General features: G+C 34.9%; 1 protein-coding gene across 5 annotated transcripts in view; it reads left to right on the forward strand.

Annotated features, from left to right (window-relative positions):
• KDM4C (lysine demethylase 4C) overlaps positions 1 to 22,558 on the forward strand; it is a 256,405-nt gene that overhangs the window by 18,010 nt on the left and 215,837 nt on the right. For 4 of the 5 annotated variants that reach the window (XM_064641939.1, XM_064641938.1, XM_064641940.1 and 1 more), the window contains exons 4-6: positions 3,933 to 4,108; positions 6,922 to 7,036; positions 16,155 to 16,348. In XM_064641939.1, the coding sequence (XP_064498009.1) occupies positions 3,933 to 4,108; positions 6,922 to 7,036; positions 16,155 to 16,348 (485 nt within the window). The remainder of the gene's footprint in view (positions 1 to 3,932; positions 4,109 to 6,921; positions 7,037 to 16,154; positions 16,349 to 22,558) is intronic. The other variant, XM_064641941.1, reaches the window with a different exon arrangement.

Consider the following 22,558-nt stretch of genomic DNA (forward strand, 5'->3'; position numbering starts at 1 on the left):
TGCCCATTGAACGTGTGCACATCCAGGACCTTACAGCAGGTGTCCCTCCCCTCACAGAGAGTGATTGTCAGAGGTTCAGTCTGATGTAATTTAGTGATACATCACAAAAGTGTTTACACTGTATCTGTTTTGCTGCCTTTCAAACCAGCAGCACCCGGTGCAGGTCCAGAAGTACTAGCTTAATTATTGTAAGTGCTTAGCCATCTCCATCACTGGGTTTTTAAGCAAATGTTGCATAGTCAAGACATTTAGAATCTGAGAGAAGAGAAACAAGACTTGCAATTCTTGGTTTTCCCCTGCCCACTCCCTCATCCTGCTTCCTGTAAAGCAAAGCAAAACTGAACTCCTAACACTTGGGAAACCTTGTATGTTATTTGAGTTTTTTTTTTATTTCTGAAGATAGAGTACATACTGGTCATAGTCTCAAACTCTTCTCTGCAAACAGAAGTAGAAATTTGATAAATAGACAACAGAGGAAAGCCTGAGCTGAATTTTTCCTATATTCAACTGTCTGTATTGTGGAACCTATTTGTGTGGGGATGAACTATTGCACTCCTTTCATTTTGGATAGTAAATTTCAAATGCATTGTAGTGACATCATCTTACTTTCTTGAATAGCATCTCTTGCTGTTTTTAGTCTGACAGTTACTTGCTATGTATTACTACTTTGTCTTGAGAATTCTGAGTTCTGTTTTTCACTATATTCTGGTATATCTCAAAAGAATTCATAAATAAAAATAAACCAACTAAATATTTTTTAAAACAAGTCTTATCAAGTGAATAATTCATGCTGCAAAGGGATATTTTCTGGGTTTTGGAAATTAATTTTAAAATAACAAGAAAAAATACATTTTTTCTGTTTTGATAGTACTGTAAAATTACCTTACAAAGAACCTAATTTTTCTGAAGTCTAGCATGTGCAAGCTGAAGTATTAATGTGAAGAGAATAACAACTACCAGAAGAACTATATGCATATGCAGAAACAGTAATTTAACTTCTGAACTGAGAACACAATCAGAATAAGTGTATCCAACACTTTAGGTTAAATGTGAAGGTGTAAGGGGAGAAGACCTGTTACCTGTGTAGGAGAATATGTGTATGTAAATAGGGATAAAATTACTGTAAGGCTTGCATGTATTGGAGGAGGGAGGGACTATGGGAAATAAAACATTAAAAAAATCATAACGACCCCATAAGTTCCTAATACTATGTCTGGTACAAGTGATTAAGGTACTTGATAAACAATATTGGCAAAAAAAATCACCATTAGGCTTTTGAAAGTCTGGAATGAGCTTTAGGCATAAAAAACCCCCCTATTTTAGTCTTACTGTTACAGAGAGTCCAAGACTTGGAAAACAAGGACTGGAAAGAATGGAACAAATGAAAACCAGGGCACACTGATAGATTAGTTGGTCTTTACTGGAATAAGAATTGTTTTGAAGTCTCAAAGTGAATTTATGTAAAGCAAAATAGTTAAATTAATTTTCAGTCACATCGGCAAGTAGAAAAGTAATTTTGGAATATTATGCTGAAAATAGATATTGACAAGTGCAAGAAAACCAATTTTCAGAGGAGTTGGGGAGAAGTAGTTACATAGAAATAGTAGCCAGTGCCATTCAGAGTCAGATGTACAACAGGAGATTACCAGTATATGAAAGAGGATTTAACAGAAATGTACGTGTTGAGGGCACTCTGCAGTAACCTCAGTAGTACTAAAGTGCTGTCTTCATGGAGGAGACTGATATAACTAAGACATCCCTGTCTAAATCTGAATGCATATCACACTACATGATACTAGACAGTATTAATATGCTTAAGATCTTTGATAAATGGATAAATAAATAAGTAAATGAGAAAGTGTTACCTTAGGTTTTTCCTTTTTCATATTTGAGCTTTCAAAAGCTTGATTGATGAATTTGATCTAAGTTGCTTCCATTGAATAAACCTAACTTGCCTGACTTTGAAGAGGTTATTTTTACTAAAGGGAATATGTAGAGGCTTCAGTGGAACAGGTCACAGAGATCTGGTCATTATTTCCGGCTCTTACACTGTCTAATGCCTGTCGCTTTGGACATGATATTTTAACATTTTCAGTCGTTGTCCTAATCTTTGTTAGAAAATGCAAATTCTTTGGGCAGGAGCTCTATTTTTATTTTCTTTTAAAGTGGTACTTTGCTTATTGATCCCCAGAGAATTCACTTCTCTAACCAGTACACTAATTACAACGGCAATAAACACGCTCCAGTTAGCTGGAAGGAGATACTTTGAACCTGTATTCAGAAAAATATTTTTATTGCTTAAAACACACTGACCTTGAATTAAGTAAGGTAATGCAAATATTGCTTTTCAGTATTCTTATAGTTGAACCAAACCTACAACTTTATGCTTAATAATCATGAAAATGGAAATCTCTGTGCACGTATTTGATTTCTATGCATATATTCTGGATGCATGACTTCTCAATGCATCAAACTAACTTCAGACTAACATTCTGTATTTTATTGATGTGCATATAATTTACGATTTCTGTGAAAGAAGTAAGTAGGAATCACAAGATGATTCGCTTACTTTTTTTCTCTAAAAGCAGACAACTTGCTAAGCAGTCCCTGTACAGCGGAAGTCCTATGGGAGCTGAGAAGGAAAAAAGGAAAAGAGGGAGTTGCATTTGTGTAAAGACTGGATAAAAATGTTTGAATTAAAAACTTTAGGTTTGGAAGTATGTTGCTTTCTTAAAACTTTTCTTTAGCTTGATGTTTGTGCTTGTTAGCACAAATGGTCTTGACTGGATTTCTTTGAGGAATAACTGTTTGAGTACATTAGCATTACAATTTGCCTATTTGTGACTTGTGAAAAGTTGATTTGAGCATGGCAGAAAAGAATGAATATAATGAGTGATTCAAAAAACATGGCATTGAGCCTTTGGACAAGTAAAAGTTCAACCCAAAAACCAGACCAAAAATATATATATAAAAATTTTCTGTTCCTGTGTTTTATAAGTGATGCAGTTAACATCTAGAGAGTTTTCTGTTTTCAGGTAAAATAATACATGCAAAGAATGTTCAAAATTACACAGCCCTGTTAAAAAACACCGGTGTTACTACAGTCTTCTTTGAAATTCTTAGTGACTTTATTGCTAACACTTAGAATCTGCTGAGTAGTTCTCATAGACTGTGAGCAATTTTGTGGTACTTGAAATAAATATGTTAACTTTACAATTGGTAAATCTGCACATAGCTTTAATCTTCAATTATGAGGATTAAATCATGTAATTATAAAAGCTAATATATCTAGATTAGTGCAAACTCTTACTATAACAGAGTTGCATCCTGCAGTGTTATGGGGAGTGAGTTGCGCAGACTCTCAAATCTTAAGGTCTCTAAAATAGCTGTACTTTTTTCACTTTTCAGTAAAAAATAGAATTATATATACTGTTTATACCAAATAACATTTAGACAGGGGAGTGTCAGTTTTTTGTATGAGTATTTTAATTGGCGATAAAAATTTTATATCTTTGAATTGTTAGGTTTGAAAAAGATTCAAAGATCATTGAGTCCAACCATTGACCTTACACCACCATGTTCACCACTAAGCCATATCCCCAAATGCAACATCCATGCATTTTTTAACACTAAATATGTATCATACCATGGATTCTGAACTATTTTTCAATTGCAAGGCTTTCTAAAATATGTTTGATTGAGTTGCTGTAGATGAGCAAGTTGCTGCTTGTGAATTAAGGTGATACTATCCCTATTTTGAGTTTCTTTCTGCATTATCTAGGAGCACTTCAATTAGTTAGTGTGAAACAGCTGGTAAGCAAGTGTTCATTTGATCATGTGGTCATATTTGACTGGTTCTTTCAATTTTTTCCAGGATGTTTTGAACTGATACAGCAACTGTGATGTCCTGTGTTTTATTTTTGAATTTAAAGGTTATCCCACCAAAGGAGTGGAAGCCAAGAAAACATTATAATGATATTGAAGATTTGGTGATTCCTGCTCCAATTCAACAGATAGTCACTGGCCAGTCGGGGCTTTTCACACAGTACAACATTCAGAAAAAGCCCATGACAGTGAAGGAGTTCAAACAACTGGCCAACAGTGACAAGTATGTATGTCTTGCTTAGAAAGACAAATATTTATCTTCACATATTGTGATTTCTTTGAATTGTGCAAGGCAAGTGGTGATTTTTTTTTTTACTTTTTTCCTGGCTCCTAGGGGTACAACAATGTGAATATTGTTTTTGTTTGTGTTATTGAAGGCATCTGATACCATGACATCAAGAAAGCATCTAGAAAACCTGAGACATGATGCTTTCCGTCTGCCTTTTTTCTTTCTGTTCTAAAAGATGGTTATGTAGAAAATAGTACAGTAGTAGAAAATAATACAGACTAACATCTGAGTTTTAATTTGATTACACCTATTCATGTTTAAAATTTAATTCCTTGGTACTGGAATGGCCTATCATCATGTAATTCTGAAAAAACCCCAGCATCTTTTTTAACTTGTCCAGAAGTTTTGCATTAATCTATGAGAACTTAGCTGCATCTAGTGAATGTTTATGTTTTGGTTATGGATATTAAGGGAGAGTTTATAGAGGGCTAGGCACTGTACTGAAAAGTTTCAAATTGGTGAGCATTCCAAGAAGAGGGAATGGATAGAAGGAATTCTTCCTTGTCCTTTTGACCCCATGGAAAGAATACATTTTACTTCAGTATTTTCTCAAAACTGAGTGAAAATAGTTTCTGGGAGGTGAGTCAAAGCATCTTAGAAAAGATATTTGAATAGAGGAAGGTAACACTGCCTTAGTTTAAAGCAAGGTTTGTCTCATAAGTTAATTAAGGAATTAAGATGTAAGAAGAGAAGCTGCTGTCAAGATCAGGACAAACTAGGACGTGAAAAGTTTTTAAGGAGACTCCTCAGCAATTGTGTCCCATGATATCCATGCCTTTACAATAGTGCAAAATGGATAATCTTTTTTCTTCAATTAAAATGGATTGGTATTTCCACCCTTGTATTACTTGTGAAAAATTGTGTTTATCACACTTACAGTACTCTTTCTCTGTTAAGTGGGAGTGGGAACCTATTTTGTAGTTTTTAAAATTGTTTAGTAACTGTTAGAGATGGGAATAGAACATAAGAATTCTGTGGTATCTGATGTCATTTTCAATTATACTTTTTCATCGATGTTAAAAAGTTTACATTTTGTTAACCTATAATAAAACGAGACACTAATTTGTTAAAATAGTTTCATAATGCAAAACTGTGAAGATTTTAGTATGTATCATGATGTTTATTATTCTTTAGTATGGACGCTATATTGGAAGTGTTTCTGATTTCAGTTTTCATGGTTTTTACTGAAATCAGATGGCAACTTAATTTCATAGACAAAATTAAGAACTGTTGGGACGGCTTCTTATTTATTACTAGTTGTAGGTTGTTCTAAATATTCATCACTGCTTTTGAGAAAATGTGTCATATAACCTCCTATGACACTCTAAGTCTGTATTTATTAAACTATCAGGTAGCTGAGAGCCTCTGTTCTCCCATAAAAATAATTTTGTTCCTTAATGGAGAAGACTTATCTGTTAATGACCCTTTTCTTGACTATTGTGATGTTATCTGTTTCCTTTTAGTAAGAGAGAAGGGCCTCGAACATCTAAATTAAATCATAGTTGCCTTTAAAAAGATCATGTGTACTCAGTCTAATGGATTTCATCTCTTATTTGTTTAGACATGTGCAACTCACCATTGAACCAAAATACTTCTCTACTTGACCTCTGGGAAATAAGGGCATAGCTGCATCCTGTAATCAAGGAGTTCATGTATGCATATTTCTCAGTGCCAAGCAGAAATAAACAATCTGATTTCTGGAGCTATATCATGAAGAATAATAAACAACTCTCTTGCTGAGAATGCTGTGGTTAAGATGATTTTTGTTAAGTTTTTTTGTCTCTGTTAACAGTTATTACATGATGTAAGTCTACCTGGTCTCCTTAAGTCCTGTACGTTTGGATTTTCTTTCCAGTTGTTCAAGTGTAGCATGTTGGCAGTTCTAATATGAAACTTCATTTCTCAGTGTTGGAGTAATGGGGGAGCAAGTTTTCTTTTCTGAAGACCTGAATATGGGAGAACAGAGGTCTGACAAAGGATCCTGAGGCAAAGCTGTTGATAGATGTTTCTATGGTAGAGTGCTTGTGTTGTGTTCCCACAAGATTTTACATGAGTAACCTCCTAGAACTATATACATAATATGTTTAAGCATGTGTTTATTAGGTACCTTCAATTAAGCATATAAGTATGGTATCTTTTGCTGTTATAAAGGAGTAAAAAGTCCCTTAAATATTTTTTCTCTGCATTGTAGAATTTTTGGTATCAATTGTTTGAAATATTGCAACTTTTTTGAAAGGTTTTACTGGGGAAGAAAGAAGAGAAGAAAGTACTGATCTTGCCTGGCAGGGCTGATGCATGGGCTGATTTAGTAAGTTTGAGCTGTTCTGAGGCAGGCTTATGCAAGACCTATATCTGTGTCTTTGCAGAACTGGTGATGAGGTAGGAAAATAATAAACACTTGTTAACTGCATGACTTTTCCATGCGTGTTTTTTTACGGAAGGGAAATGAAAGGGAAGGGTTCAGCCTGAGGACAGTCAGTAGATGTCCTGATCAGCTGCTGGAGACTGAAGCAAATGTTGTTTAAGTAGGTGGATGACTTCACTTACTGGGGCTGTCAGGAAGAAGGTTCCATGATATGGTTAATTATGACACTAAGAAGTCAGGACAAGTAGTAATTCCTCTGTTTTGAAAAATTTGAAATAAAGTGATCTCTTAGAATTCAATTTTCAGGTTCAGAAGCATAGTCCATTGTGAAGGTGGTTGTTGAAAGACTGTGATGAACCTTTGCCTACCTCTTCCTTTGCAGATACCGCACCCCAAGATACACAGATTACGAAGATCTGGAGCGTAAATACTGGAGGAACTTGACTTTTGTGGCACCAATATATGGAGCAGATATCAATGGGAGCATTTATGATGAAGTATGCATAGCTTTTTATGAAGTTTGTGTCTTCCAGCCCTCTTTTAAAGGGTATTGTACTTAAAGGATACAGTCTTGTTTTGTGACGGTGAATCTGTCTTTTGAAATTTTTGTGTTACTCACTTTAAAGACTCTAAGAAAGGTTGAAATTAACTCTACACCTGCAAGAGTCAGACAGTTCTGTCTTTAGACGGTAGAATATTGCTACTCTTCCAGATCATGACTCCTCCCTTTCTTCACTTTGAACTCTCCAGAACTTTAAGATTACTTCCAACTTATTTATTTGTTTATTAACATTTTAGTATGTATTTTTTGTGTGCTTATGTGGAACTTAAAAGAGATATTTTAAATACCTTTTACTTAAAAACATGAGATACTTAATATTTCTTCCTCTTTCACTGAGGAATATGATTAAAATAGTTGTACTTTATACATGTTTGGAATGCCACAGTTTCCTGGAAATGTGCTTACACTTACTGTTTACCTTTCAGTTAAAACAGACAAAATTGATATTTCCCAAGGAAATAAATGTTGCTGGTTACTTGCCATGATCTCTACGGATAATAAAGGGACTCTTAGCACAAATCTCATTATCCAAAGAATTACACAATAGTCATTGATATCTGTTAGGCTGTTTAAGTAACGATAGGAGCTAGATTTTGGAGGGATTATCTTAAGTAATCAGACTAACAGGAGAAATGTTAGCATTTCAGAAAAAAATTGAGGATTTAAAAAATACAGGGCAAATATTAAAAGAATCTACCATGTGTGGAGTTCTTGATGTTCTATGTAACTGCCTTCTCCAATCATTAAAAAAAAAAGTATGATTTCCCTGTGGCAGATGGTCTGAGGCTCTACTAGTATTTCACATTTCTTCACAGAAGACAGATTACTTGAGAACTGTCCAAAGATAAATATGGTCAGCCAATATGGCTTAAGGCAATTCAATTTTTGCACTGAGTATGTGATCTTTGAAACATAGCTATAGATGTCCAGTGGTCTATTGTTTAGAGAAAGTAGCAAGTCCAAATTCTATTGTGTGTCCAAATAGCTATTTTAAAAAATAAGTTAGAGAATAATTGAAGATTCTAATTTGGAATGTTTTGGCAAAGAGACATTCTAGGTGGCTGTTGCTTTGTAAAGACTGAAATAAGGCACAGAAAAACAGTCTTTGTTTCAAGAAATAGAAGTTTGCCCCTTTTCTTCTCTGATTTTTTTTCTTATACTTATGGTATAACTTTTCACAAATATATGCTTTGTTTTGATTATGTTTGCTTTTGTCTTCAGTATCTTAAGTTCACTGTTGCATGAGCAACATTTCCAAAGAAATGAATGCAGTAACGTCTAATTTGGAAATGCTGACTGGTCAAAGAGAAGGTCAGAGATTTCATTCTTGTGGAGTTGCACTCATTAGATTGGGAAGCTGAGGAAGGGAGGTCAGAAAAAAAAGCAAATGGGGAAGTGAGAAGGGCAGCATTCAGAGATCCTAACTCAGATGCTATATGCATAGGAGAAGGAAACGAAGCACTGAAATAAGTTGCAGAGAGTGGGGAAGAAAGCAATAAAAAGTAGACTAAAAAAACCTTGATGCTTGTGATAAAATGGGTACTATTTAAATATATATAACAAAGGAGAAATGTTAGTGAGAGGAATTGACATTGAGGAATGTGAGCAGACTTGAGCAGTTAATGTCGGGCACTGTGATGGTATACAGCCCAGTGATGTATAAAGGAAAAGAAGGAAAAAAACTCTGGTACCAAGCTGTTGGTGAGAAAGTTACAGTGATCAAAATGTTGTCTTAGAATAATTTTGCCACAGTTACTTCTTGGCCAGCAGATGGTGTACTTGCACAACTAATATTTTTCATGTTTTAATGCATGAAGATAGTGCTAAGAAAAGATCTTCTTGAATTTGTTTGAAATTAGAGGTTGTTCTTATGTTTTGTTCAGTTTCCTTCAGGATTGTCATTATTTGTGGAAAGGAGATGAATACAAATTACTGACATTTTTGGCACCATAGGGCAGAAAGGGAATGATAGGATTAATTTGTCATAGCAGCCTATTTGCGAGAAACAAAACAAATGCATACTTTCTACAAAATGCATTTTAAAGAAAAAAGATTGTTAGAGATGTTACATTTAAGGTAAGTATCTGACAGAGTTCTAGGTGGAAAACCACAAGGAACTTAGTGAAAATGTGGTTTATATGTCTACATGGGTCATCAAAATTAGTGAGAAATACTGCTGTGCTGTAAATCCGTATTCTTCAGTTTAACAGTTTACAAATTACGTTTTCTTTTCCATTGGTGACAGTCAATTTTATCTTCAGACATCTATATCTGAAGCATGATGAAGCCTTAATTTTTACTATTAGTATTATTTAAGAAACATACTGTTGCTTGTGGAATCCAGCACTTTGCTTGCATTGTGCCAGAGAGATCATAGGTCTTGTAGTATTTGATTTTTTTAAAGCCAGAGGATGACAGGTTCTGAGGGGGTTGGAAGATGGGGCAAAGTTATAAAGCCTGTGTTACATGGAACAGAAAAAGAACTCACAAAACAAATAAAACCCAAACAAAAGAAGAACAAAGCTATCAATGCATGCTTTGAAATTTGACAACTCCCATCAATGATTTAAAGTTTACCGTTGTGATATTTGAATTATTCCAGAATCTTTGTTATTTATTTAAAATATCTTGACATCTTTGAATTCAGATTAAGTCTTTACAATTAAGGAAATAATCTATGAGAACAAGTGTTCTGTGCACTCTATAGAGCTTTATAGAAAATAAATTCCAGGTCAAGGTTTGCTTGAAATATTATTCTGTCCTGTATACATTCTGATTGCTGTTACATTTAATTGCAGTGCTTTGTAGGATAATGGCAATGTAGGTGACTCAGGAAAAAGCGTGACCCTTACATTGACTGATCTAGCTACTAGGTGGGGAAAATCTTCCTAGTTTCAAAGGTCCAAAGAAAAGTGACCGATTTGAAGTTTATAATGAATCAAGTCATAAAACACATCTGACTTCAGTGCTGACAATTGCATCTGCTATTCCGTAGAGAAAAGCCAAGTTTGGAAGAAGCACATAAAAATATTGTTTTGTGTCTCTCTCGCGACTCAGCTGCTGTCTTGAAGATAGCACTTTACTTCCATTTTTCTTTTAGTTTTATTTCTCCTGATAAGACAACTTCTAGTGCCTACCTTCTCCCATGTATAAGGTATGGGGAGCATATTTGATTACTAATACAAGAGTGATTGATTCAGTGGAGTTTGTAGGCTAACGGTTATTTTTGCTAAATTGTAGGTACATCTCTAATGTGTTACTTGCTCAAGCAACTGATGTACTTGAATTTCCTGCCATATCCCTTGACAGAGTAGCCAACTTGATTTTAAAGCAGCACCTTGACATTATGTGTAGAACTTGGATTCTAAATGAATGGGATGGCACTTGGGTTGTAGCTAAACCTAAGGCTGCAGGAGAGCAGCAGGCATAAACAATCCAAGAGTCTTTGGAGAGCATCAGTAACAACTTCCTGACCAAACTTGTCTGCTGGATCTCTCACAAACAAGAAAGGATTTGTTGTGGATGTGAATGTCGAGGGCAGCTTTGGCAGAGTGACTGTGAGATGGCAGGGTTTGGGATCTTAAGGGGACGTGTTAGGACAAAAGACAGGACCACAACCCTGGCTGTCAGGAGAGCAGACTTTGGTGTCTTCAGTGATCTCCTTGTTAGAGTCCCAATGGATAAGGCCCTGGAGGAAACAAGGGCCCAAGGAAGCTGGTTGGTGTTTCACCTTCTCTAAGCTCAAGACTAGTCCTCCTCCCAGCAGGAAGTCAGGAAAAAATGCCAGAGGTCTGCATGGATGAGCAAGGATCCTCTGACAGAATTCAAGCATTAACAAGAAATACCCAGGAGCTAAAAGCAGTTTGTGAAGAACTGTAGCCAGTGGGAAAGACTCACATGGAGAAGTTCATGGAGGACTGTCTCCTGTGGGAGAGACCCAGACCCCATGTTGGAGCAGTGGAAGAAGTGGCAGAGGCAATGTGGGATGAACTGAAAGCAACCTTCCTTCTCCATTTCCTTGAGCTGCTTGTGTGGGAGTGGGGGATATAGGACAGGGAGCAGGGGTTGGGTAGAGAATTCTGAAGTGAAATTGAGATAGGTCTACTCTTCTACTCTTTGCTGGGTTAAAAACTGTATGGTCAGGCCCAGAGAGTGGAGTTAAATCCATCTGGGGGGCAGTCACAAGTAGTGGCCCCTGGGCTCAGTGTTGGGGCCAGTCCTCTTTTATGTCTTTTTTGATAATCTGGACAAGGGGATTGAGGGCACCTTCAAGTCAGTTTGAAGATGACACCAAACTGGGCTGGGGTGTTGCTCTGCTGGAGGGTAGAAAGGCTCTGCAGAGGGATCTGGACAGGCTGGATTGATGGTCTGAGGTCGATAGGATGAGGTTCAACAAGGCTGAGTTGTGCCCTTGGATCACAGAAACCCCAGGCAGTGCTACAGGAGTGGCTGGAAAGCTGCCAGGCAGAAAAGGACCTGGACAGTGGCTGAATATGAGCCAGCAGTGTGCCCAAGTGGCCAAAAAGGCTGATGGTATCCTGGCATGCATCAGCAATAGTGTGGCCAGCAGGACCAGGCAAGTTGTTGTCCCCCTGTACTTTGTACTGGTGAGACCACACCTCAAATCCTGTGTTCAGTTTTGGCCCCTCACTGCAAGGAGGACATTGAGTTGCTGAAGCATTTCAAGAGAAGGGCAACAAATCTAGTGAAGGGTCTGGAACATTAATCCTATGAAGTTACAAGCAGCAGGACAACAGGAAACTGTCTCAAGTTGTGCCAGTGGGGAAGTTTACCTTGGAATTTTAGGAAACAATTTCTTCAAGGAAGGGATTACAATCACAGGAGCAGGGTGCTCAGGAAAGTAGTTAAGCCACCATTCCTGGGGATATTTAAAAGACCCATAGGTATGATGCTTAGGGACATGGTTTAGTGGTGGCCTTGGCAGAGCCAAGTTAATGATAGTTCTTGATGATCTTCAAGGTCTTTTCCAACCTAAATGATTCTGTGATTCCATGATGTTCTTTCTCTGTGATCTGCTCATAGTTGAGATCACTGTGAGCAGTCATTAAGATATTTGGTTCTAGCCTGCGTTTCCAAAGAATCTACTTGCCCACCCTTGAAAAGGGTGCTGCAAAATCAATGGTTATATCCTTAAAAATGCTGAGAAGTAAAAGCAGATGTAATGAGGAGATTGTTTGTATTTCCTAATCTGTGTGTTTATAGTGCAGAGATTCTCTTTGCAGCATTTTTGTTTCTGTATTTTAATGACTTCGAAGGCACAGTAAAAACCTGGCAGTTTATTATATTCATTGGTGTGAGTGAATGATTGTTTGGAATGAGGAGTGGTTTACCAAGCACACAATTTTTCTGTAATGTTTCTCCTACTCCTTTCCAGTCTCTCTTAAATTGGTTTTTTTACTCTTCTTTATTATTTGAGCTATTATAGTCAGTCATAAGGGCTTTTTAATCTTACTTGTACAACTAATATCTTGTTTGCCAGATTAATATTGAAATGAAGCCCTGAGATTATCACAGGAAAAATTAAACACTGAAAAAAGATTGTGTGTAATAATGTATACATACAGAAATCATGTTCTTAAAAATAGAATACATCACAGTCTTAGCTGATTTTTTTAAATAAAGTACAAAGAATAGCATCATGTCACTTTTGTAAGTACTTCTAAAAAAATGAAATTAATAAAAAATCACTGCATTTGGAGCCTGTTTTATTCTTATGTGCAAAGAGGTCTCTGCTTACAACCCTGAACTTTACTTTTTACCAGTATACTGAGATTTAGATTATTCTTTGTCTTTGAAAAAACAATGGGTAAGCTCCTTCTAAACTGTGCAAGTGTTCAGATGAGAATTTATTGTCAAGTGTCCCACTTTATCTCCATGTTGTTTTATAAGCAGATGCAAAAGCTGTTAAGAGTAATAAAAACTCTGGATAGTAATTTACAGTAAGTTTGAATCATCTTCAAAATTAGTGAATATTGGAATAATGGTCTTCTGTATAGGCCACTGTTTACCTTATAATATTTCTCTCAGGAAATACAAAGTAAATGTAATATGTGTAGCAATGATGACAATTGGTAAGGTGTTTCGAGTCTGTTTAAAGAAAGTAAAATATGTTGTTTTCAGCTTTTTTCCAGATATTGGATTATATGGTACAGTTGTCAATGATGACAGGTATTCTTTAAAGAATCTACCATTAGAAATGTGGATAAATTAGAAATATTATTGTTACACATTCTCTTGAAATTATGATAATATTTGGATATAATTGTGATATTTTGAGCAGAATAAATATGTTTTCCTAACATTGAATAGTTTATAATGTCTGAATGTATTTGTAAGAAACTACCAGATACACCTCATGGTCAAGTGCTATACGTACTGATGTTCTAACAATGGTTATTAAACATAGCATAACCTGCTAAAATGTACTTTAATTTTGAGAAGTATTGTTATGTATTCACCTGTTAAACTGCTCTTTTACAGCAGGGATCCTTTTAGTGTGCATAGCAATTGTTAAGTCTGAAACTAGTAATGTAACTACTGGAAAAGTTAGAACGGATATTTTGCTTAAAAAATTGTGTAAGCATTAATGTTTTGGAATATTAAAAATAGAGAGGTCTGCGAGGTAAAGAAACATATTTAATAATAATTTGTGATAATTACTGGTAACAATTTAGGCATAAATATAAAATCGATTTAATTTTTTAAGTTCAAGGAATTAGGAGGAGTTGAAATGAATCAGTGTGACTTTAGTGTTTCAGTCAGTTTGAGTGACTATTTCCTTTTTAGCTAAGAGTATTTGTCCAAAATAGTCTGTAGGAGAAGGAAATAGCTCATGTATCTTGTGTAGAAGTTGTGGATTGTTTATTTAGTATGTTTGGTATTTTGAAACAAGCTATTTGTCCTAGGATTGGTCTCCATGGGAGGATTTGCTTTTGTTTTAGGACAAACCATTAGCAGTTTCCTTGGTGACTAGTTGTGATACGTCTTAACAGAATGTGAAAACATGAGATGTGTCATAAAAAAGTAATTTATTCTCTTATCTGTTACTTAATTCAGGACGTTATGGTTGCTAAGAGCTTACATGGGTGAAAGGATGTTATGGGATGAATAATGGGTAAAAAAGCCCATGGGATACTTTTAAGTAGAAAGGTAATACCTCCGTCTGAAGAAACCTTCAAACTGCAGATTGCTGCGGGTTGTAAGGGTATTCTGGGGAAGTACTGCTTTACTTACGCTGTTTCCTGTCTACTTTTGGCCACTGTCAGAGTAGACTGCCTAGATTAACAGTTGATTTTTACGAGTAAAAATGTTTTCTTCCAACCCTCTATATGTGCTTACACGATTGAGACATTGCTCTTAGTTTGGTGAATTAATTTGTTTCTCCAAATGGACTGCACAACTTGTAAAGAGAGAAAAATTGTATATGTTTTTAAAAAAATAAAATTTTAAACTGATTTGAGGACTTACTGGTTAAAGTTGTTTCTTCAAACAAATATTTTATTTTACAGTTCCGTTAACTTGCTGCTGCTGCTTTTTATATTTGAAAGGTGCAGATTTTACCAGCATTTACTGTTTGAGTTCATATTATTTTTTTTCTTTTATCATATGAATTCTATATTTTTTTAATTTTAAAATTTGAGGTGCCTTTATGTTTAACAAATACATCAAAGTCAAGGCTTTAATTTTAAAAGAAGAACAAAAATAACTGTCTGAATTGAATTAATTCTGTAAACATCCTTTACTCCTTTGACTGTTTCACTTATTAAGAATTGTTATTGAACAGGCACTTCTGACTGCCTCTATGACTATTTCACTTATTAAGGCAGTCAGAAGTGCCTGTTCAATAACAACAATTCTGAGCTTCATGCAGACATTACCTTCTTATATATCAATTCTAGTTGCTGCATACTTAACATGCTTGACATAAAAATCTCAAAAAATGAGATGAAAACTGAGAGTATTAAATTTTCATTACTTCTTGCTTTAACCTATATTCTTACTTCTCCAGCTGTCCAACTATTGAATGTCATCATGTTACTTAGCCTTAATCAGATGCATTAGGTCTGAAGTCTACCATTATTTTATTCCCCAACGACTAAGGTTACTAGAACTGTAGGTTCGGTGCTGGGTGGTGAGCAGAGCAGCTTACGGTTAAGGGTATGCTTAGAGGCTGTCTTTCCAAGAAAACTTGCCTGAATTGAGTTTTTAATAGTTTTGATTGTATTTCTTGTTTTTCTAACTGCTTGAGCACCAGCTAATGTCCTCCCTGGAGGTGCTAATAATTGCTGTTATAATGAAGTCTAATCTTTTTCTCTTCTGTTTTGTAGCTTTGATCTTGGTTATACTGTCTCTTACATGCTGTATTACCTGGAATTAGAATTGCACTTTGTGATTGAATCTGAAATACAACAAAACCACTTGTATTGCTTTCTGAATGACTTTTAATATACAGATTTTATGGGCAATAATGTAAGGAAACAGCTTAAATCCCAGGAAATAATAGATTTCTGCAGTACATCATGATTAGAAATATCTCTGAAGTGATGTAATCATTTTATGTTTGTATACTTTACAGAGAAATGGTAAATACATGCATGTAAAATAAATTTTTAAATCATTTTTCATGCTGTTTGGTATTACTTTTTAAGTAATAAAAAAGCATAGATAGGCCCAGTGAAATTTAATGGCTTCCAGCTATCAACTCATCAAAGATTTTGTCTGCAGCTGTTATTTCTATTGTGTACGGTGTTTTAATCCATGTTAGATTTGATGTACTAAGTCTAAATCAGATATGAACTTCCTTATATTCTCTGCCCTGAACATCTCAAACTTGTGACTTGATCTAAAACTTACTAAGGTCAAGAGAATTTTTCTTCTAGTAACTTCAACTGTCTTCTCAAGTGCTTACAAATTCGTATGAACATACAGTTTTTGAAGGGCTAGATCAGGTGTCTATTTTTTGACTGAGACTATTATATAAAGTTGCATTGCTTGATAAACTGATCAGTATATTTATTATGTATCTCTTTCAGGGTGTTAAGGAATGGAATATTGCCCATCTTAATACAATATTGGATGTTGTAGGAGAAGAGTGTGGAATTTCTATCGAGGGTGTAAATACACCATATCTGTATTTTGGCATGTGGAAAACAACATTTGCATGGCACACTGAAGACATGGATCTCTACAGTATTAATTATCTCCATTTCGGGGAGCCAAAGTCATGGCAAGTTTAAATTTTTATGAAAGATGATATCTCAGCTGACTAAACCATCTGTTGATGGGGTAGAATTGCTTCACAATGGTAACCTATACTGAAAAGCTAAGACAGTAGTTTTGTGAGGGGTTTCTTTAAGCTCAATACTATGAAATATGTGAGGTTGGTGATGAACATCACATCAGTGCAGTCTTTGATTTTTGAAGAAAAAGATAAGTACATAACGCTTATTGGAGTTCAACAGAAAAATATTTTAAAGATCCAATATAGGTAAGGAGTTGGGAACCCCAGGACTACTTGAGGAGCTTCTGAAAGAGCTCTTTGAAATCAGTTTCTTTCATTCAGTTGCCCTTTGGGACTGCATAACATGTTTTGTATTAAACGTGCCTTTATTTACTTCTTTGAATCAGAGTCATTCTCTAATGCGAACTTGGTAGGACCAGTAGGAGGCAAGATCAAGTGTTAAAGGTACTTCCTGCGTACAAAACTTCTGCTATCCTTTCTCCATAATCTTAAATTTTTGGTTGAACAGCTGTAATAGACAAGCTGGTTTAATATTATATGTATCAATTGTGATATACGTGTATCCAAGGTATATGAGAAGAATGTTTTCCATTTGATCCATAAAATCTTTTTTCCCCCCAAAACACCTGTGAAGAGAACATAAAATCATTAGAAAGATATATAAAAGATATGTTATATATCTTTCTAATGATTTTAGTTCAATTCTGGGGTTTTCTAGTCATCCAGACTTGGGTAGAAAATTTATGGCTGGTAATTCTATAAAACATTATTTGTTATTTTTATACCCATACAAAAGAAAAATACCTGTGTAACATTTTGTATTTATACTCTGAGGGTGGTAAATTGGTCAGATGCTGCTTCTTAGGTAATTGCTTTAAGTTGACTTGCTGTTATAGTGGGTCTCTTGAGTAAAGGCAGTGAAGATGGATGTAACCTGTTGTGGTAAAATGCAGGTCCATGTTTTGAATTGATAAATATGAAATTACTGCTTTGATAGAATTAGCCACACTAAGAAAGTCTTAGCCATAAGATTAGTATTTTTGATAAAAATCAGTGTAAAGATAGGTGATTCCAAAATGTTCTAAGATGATAGGACACATTTAACTAATACAATGATTACATGAATTTTTTGCTTCTTAGGAATTTGAAGAGTGCTATTTGAAGAAAATCTCACTGCATATTGTGAAATTCCAGGAGTAGAGACATTTACTTAAACCCTAAAGTCCTTAGGCATAATGGAAAGAAGATAGGAAATCTTCTTTTCTTTAAGTATTTTGAAGGAGGTGTGAGTTGATAATTGCTTTTCTAGTTTACAGACGCTTGTTTACATTATGAATGAACAGAATCATTAAACACTGACCTCTTCACCTTTGAAAAAATAACAGTGGATACAAATTAATGTTTTGGGCCACATTGGCCCATATTTTTAGGAAATGCAGCACTAAACAAAAATTGAATGAAAGACAACTAAAGATTTGATTTACACTTGTGCCTTTACTGTAGGAATGCTGCAATAATTTATGCTGAAGCTGCTCATTTATCAGTAAAATTTGTCTTTTTTAAATGTGATATTAGTGTAATGTTTTCTTCAAGAAAGTTGAGCATGAGCTGAATCTTAGGATACATATAGTAAAGATCTTGTCTGCTCTTAAATTTGAACAAATTTGACAAATGCATGCTTAGTAAAACCAAATAAGATGACATGTACAGTAATACATATTTTCTAGTTTTAGTGGGTGTACGTGCTGTTCTTCAAGACAGCCATACTGGTGTTATGGAAAATTAATATGCAGTGTACTTTCTCTGAATTGTGAAAGGACAACCACTTCTGTCTGAGAGCCACAAAGAGAACTTGTGGGTAGCAGCTAAATCTAACTGCTATGGCAGTCTTTATGGAATTGAAGCTTTCTCCAGTGTTTAGGTATAGATTAACTTTCATTACTTATACTCTGCACTTCCAAGAGGTATGCAAAGAAATCTGTAGTTTTATATTATGTATACTGATTCCTTTATTGACTGCCTCATATGAAACATGGGGGAAAAGCATGTCTGAGAAACACTTGCAAAATCAGGACTAGGGCTGTTTATGTGTTTATGTATATATTTGTGTAATACATATGTTTTATAGATTCTTTAACTTGCAAAATAGTGCTACAGAGAGGAAATTGAAGGAGGGAAAAGAATTCAGAAGCTCTGAAACAGATTAATATGAGGGTAGAAGAGAGTGACATAGGGTGAGGAAAGATTCGCTGGAAAGTAGAATAGAGACAATTGAAATTGCCATTAGGCAGAATTTTTACTGCAATTTTCCTTTTGCATTTTTTTTTCTGAGTTGAAAAATCTTGAAGATGGTACCTCATTTTACATCACAGTTTCTTAGAAAAGGTCTTAGTAGGAAGGTGAACTGTTGGTGTGATCGATGATCTACTTTATTAATTCAGTTATTTTTTGATATGATGTATTATGTAATGGTATCTGTGAACTGCTTATTAGTATTAAAAATGTCTTCATTCTGGCATTTGTTGTTAAATATTTTCTTCTTTTGGAATTATTGTTGTGGGGGTATAGGCCCTGACTAAAGAGAATTTAGTTTTGTTTCGTGTACTAATTTGAGGAATTTTGTAATGTTAAACTATTCAACTCCTCTTGAAAATTCGTGCCTAGCATAGAGCAGAATTTTGTTAGTAGTTCAAATGTTAGACTATTAGTATATGTACAATATCCTTGGCTAAAATACAGATAATGCTTCAATTTACATTATAAATTTTTAAATTAAAAAAAAACTGAATAAAAAATATTTTTAAAAAAGTAATTCTGGGTTTATTAAGTATCTGAAAGCAAGGCTTATACTCTTTGTGCCAATTACCTCACGAAAAACAGTGATGCTAAATTTTTTTAAGTGCTAAAATGACGTAAATCTTCTTGAAGAGTATTAATAATGAATATGTGGAAGTATTTCTTAAGCAGGCACAAAATAGTTATTTTCACGGTACTGTGGGTATTTCAAATATAGTAATAATTGGACTAACTTATTTTTTTAAAAATTTTAAAGAAGAGTAAAGATGTGTAGAGAATATAGTATTTTACTTTAGAAAGTAATATTTTAAAAAAATTGTTCTCATTTTTTCCACCTTTTATATCTGAGGGTGGAGGCCTGAACTCTTTTCTGCATGAAGAACCAGAGTTTTTTACTTACCATTGAGAGGGGCACAGTATGAATTTGCAGTATGTAATAATAATATTATAATAAATAATAATTTATGTATCGGTTTTTATGTTTTCTGTGACATTCCATCTGGTCTTCACTCTAGCTTTTCAAAAGACTGGAAATGACAAGGCACAATGTGTTATGTTAAAAACCCCTCCTGTTTAATAAGGTATTTCATAAATCACAAAATGCCTTGCAGGGCTGGTCAGTCATAAAGTAAATGAGAATATACACTACAGAAAGAGAAGATGATTCCATCTTTGTGATGATGTCAAGAAAAAGAGACCAGATTGTTGAAGAGAGAATGCTTAGATAGCCAAAATTAGATGGATTAGGAGAGTGAGACTGTACTTCACAATTTATTTAGGTTGTAAGAGGAAATGGTTCTGTGGTGACATTCAGAATAAAGAAGGGATTTAGGTTCAGGAATTCTCTTCATGATTTCAGTGGGTATTGGATGGTGAGAAATCCTGATCTCCAGGTTGCCTAGAATTTATACCATGAGCAACATTACTCACACCTCTTGATTGCCATGACTGATCTGCTTTTATGGATTTGCCAATGTTGAATGTGTACCAACATCATTTCATGAAGTGGAAAAATCGGGAAAGATAGTTAGTTACATGGTAGGGGGTGTGGGAGTCTTTAAAACATGATTTTGTTTCAGATTTTGCATCCCAGTAGCAGAAGAGATAGAAATGGTGTTTTCAGTATGATGGGATAGAAATGGGTGGTCTTCTGATATTAGTAATACACAAAATTACAGACAAAAATGGTGAAGAAAGAAAAGCATACTCAGACTGATGCTAACATTGTAGAAATTGAGAACAGATATGGCACTAAAGTAAATGGATTTAAAGAGACTCAGCTAGGTCCTTCCAGGGTCTTCTGGGTAGAATTAACAGGACTTTTAGTGTGATCAGCAGCTGACAAAAACTAGTTAAAATCTGGACAGGTGATTAAAAACTCAGCACAAGTTATGCACACCGTTGACAGAATTGGCATGTTTCCTAGTTAGGTTCTATGTCTGGGAAACAAAACAAACTCAGAAAATTACAGAAAAGTCCAAACCTTTAGTGAGAGAAATAGGAATAATATATAAAACTTCCCTGGGAGGTGGTGGGACATTTATGCTCAAAGTGGAAGAGGTGAGGATTAGTCACACTTCTTGCTAGAAATTGTCATAAAAGTTAGAAATAAGAATACTATGGGTCACAGAGATGACAGTAGTCAAATGATTCTGATTGTGAAAAGGCAGCTATAATCAAACAGTATGGTGATTTGTCAGCAGCCTGAAAGGGTTATTGTGCTTGAAACTGAGCAATCATTTTATAGTTGCTGTTCTCCATAAAAAGGAGGAACTTTGCTCAGGGATTAGAAGAAAAAGAGAGGTTTTGTTTGTTTTGTTTATCCCCTGTGGAAAAAAAATACGAATGTGCAGGAAAAATCAGATAGTATTACCCTGTCAATATATAACATGGACTTCAGTGAAGCAGTTTGGTTAAGTATTTAACGTAATGCTAAATTTGCTTGTGGCTGATGCTGTTAATTATTATCTGTATGTGCATGTGGCTTAGGAAAAACAGAACCCAAATTGTTTCTCATTGAGTTTCTGGTTGCTGATTTTTTTGCACAGTAAAGCAATGATTTGTTGTTTCTGGTGTGGTTATTTAAAACATACGGAGAAATAATGTAGAAACATTAATCTTGAAAACGTATACGTAAATGTTTAACAATTACAAGTTAATGGCTTAGATTTAATATTTATTTCTTATTTGTAGTTATCTTGTCACCAGTAGCCTTGATTTACTGAACTGATATGTATTTCAGAAGATCTTTTTGAACGATACTCGACAAATATATGTACCATATTTTTTCTGTCCTTGTAGTATGACTAGCAATGAACAGCAACTCTTCAGCTTCTATCTTTTCATACTATTTAACAAGTATGTCTTCCTGAACTAATAAAATTATAGTTAGGATCAACATTTCCTTTTTTGTCTTTTCTTGCCTTTTTGTCTGTTTCTTTGCTTGTTACCCAAGAAAAACTCTTTTTGCCTCTTAAGTGATTTACCTTTTAATGTCCATTACATTTGCTTTAAAGTGGACTGGGCTTGGCCTTAAGATTGAGAAGTCAAACAAATGGTAATGTAGCTAAAAGAGAGCTGGACACAAGATGACAAAAAATATTTTTCTATAAGCTTTTAACTGCTCAAATTCTCATAAAAGCTAGCTATTGAGACTAAGAGTGAATGTGAATACTTTTTCCCTCTGACCTGGTCATCTGAGTTTGGGAGCTTTTTGTTTAATGTACAGTAGACCAAGAATCCAGTAAGAGTCATGTCACTCAGTTTTCTAATAAATTGTGTTAGGAACCAATCCCAAAGTGTCTCAAGTGTGACATTGGGACTCCTCATGTCTGGTAGTACAAAGGTGGTCTGTCACCATTCATTAGTCCTTGTCTTAGCTATGAGCAACAAGCAATAGCAACAGTGGGAAGAGGTAAAGGATTGAGGAGTAGATGTTACCGCAGACCTCAGATGAAGACTGTGAGAAACACCAACTTGCATTGAATGTATTGTATTGCTTTGTAACTGTAGATTATCTAAATACATAGCAGTACTCCAGTTAAATCATGTCCCATCTTATTTTTCCAAGAGCATTTTTGAGAGCTCAGTTATTCAGTTTTGCATTTTTGTAATATTGACAAGTACTTATATGCTTATGTGTACAAATGGAGGCATGTGGCTGCATATTATCACTAAGTTGTAGTAACACGTACTTTTGCAGGAGAAACTTTTTAGGAAGAATATCAATCCAATTAGAGTCAAGTAAAGCAAAGCAAAGCACAGCATCCAGTTCTGAATTTTTTTTAGACATAAACACTATCTGTTCATGTTTTTTACTTTATGGTGTTATGTATTTAATGACATACACTACAGTATATAATTCTGTACATACGATTTTTCTCTGCTGGAGTGTGAAAG

Source organism: Pseudopipra pipra, chromosome Z, assembly GCF_036250125.1.
Source record: "Pseudopipra pipra isolate bDixPip1 chromosome Z, bDixPip1.hap1, whole genome shotgun sequence".
Classification (NCBI taxonomy): domain Eukaryota; kingdom Metazoa; phylum Chordata; class Aves; order Passeriformes; family Pipridae; genus Pseudopipra; species Pseudopipra pipra.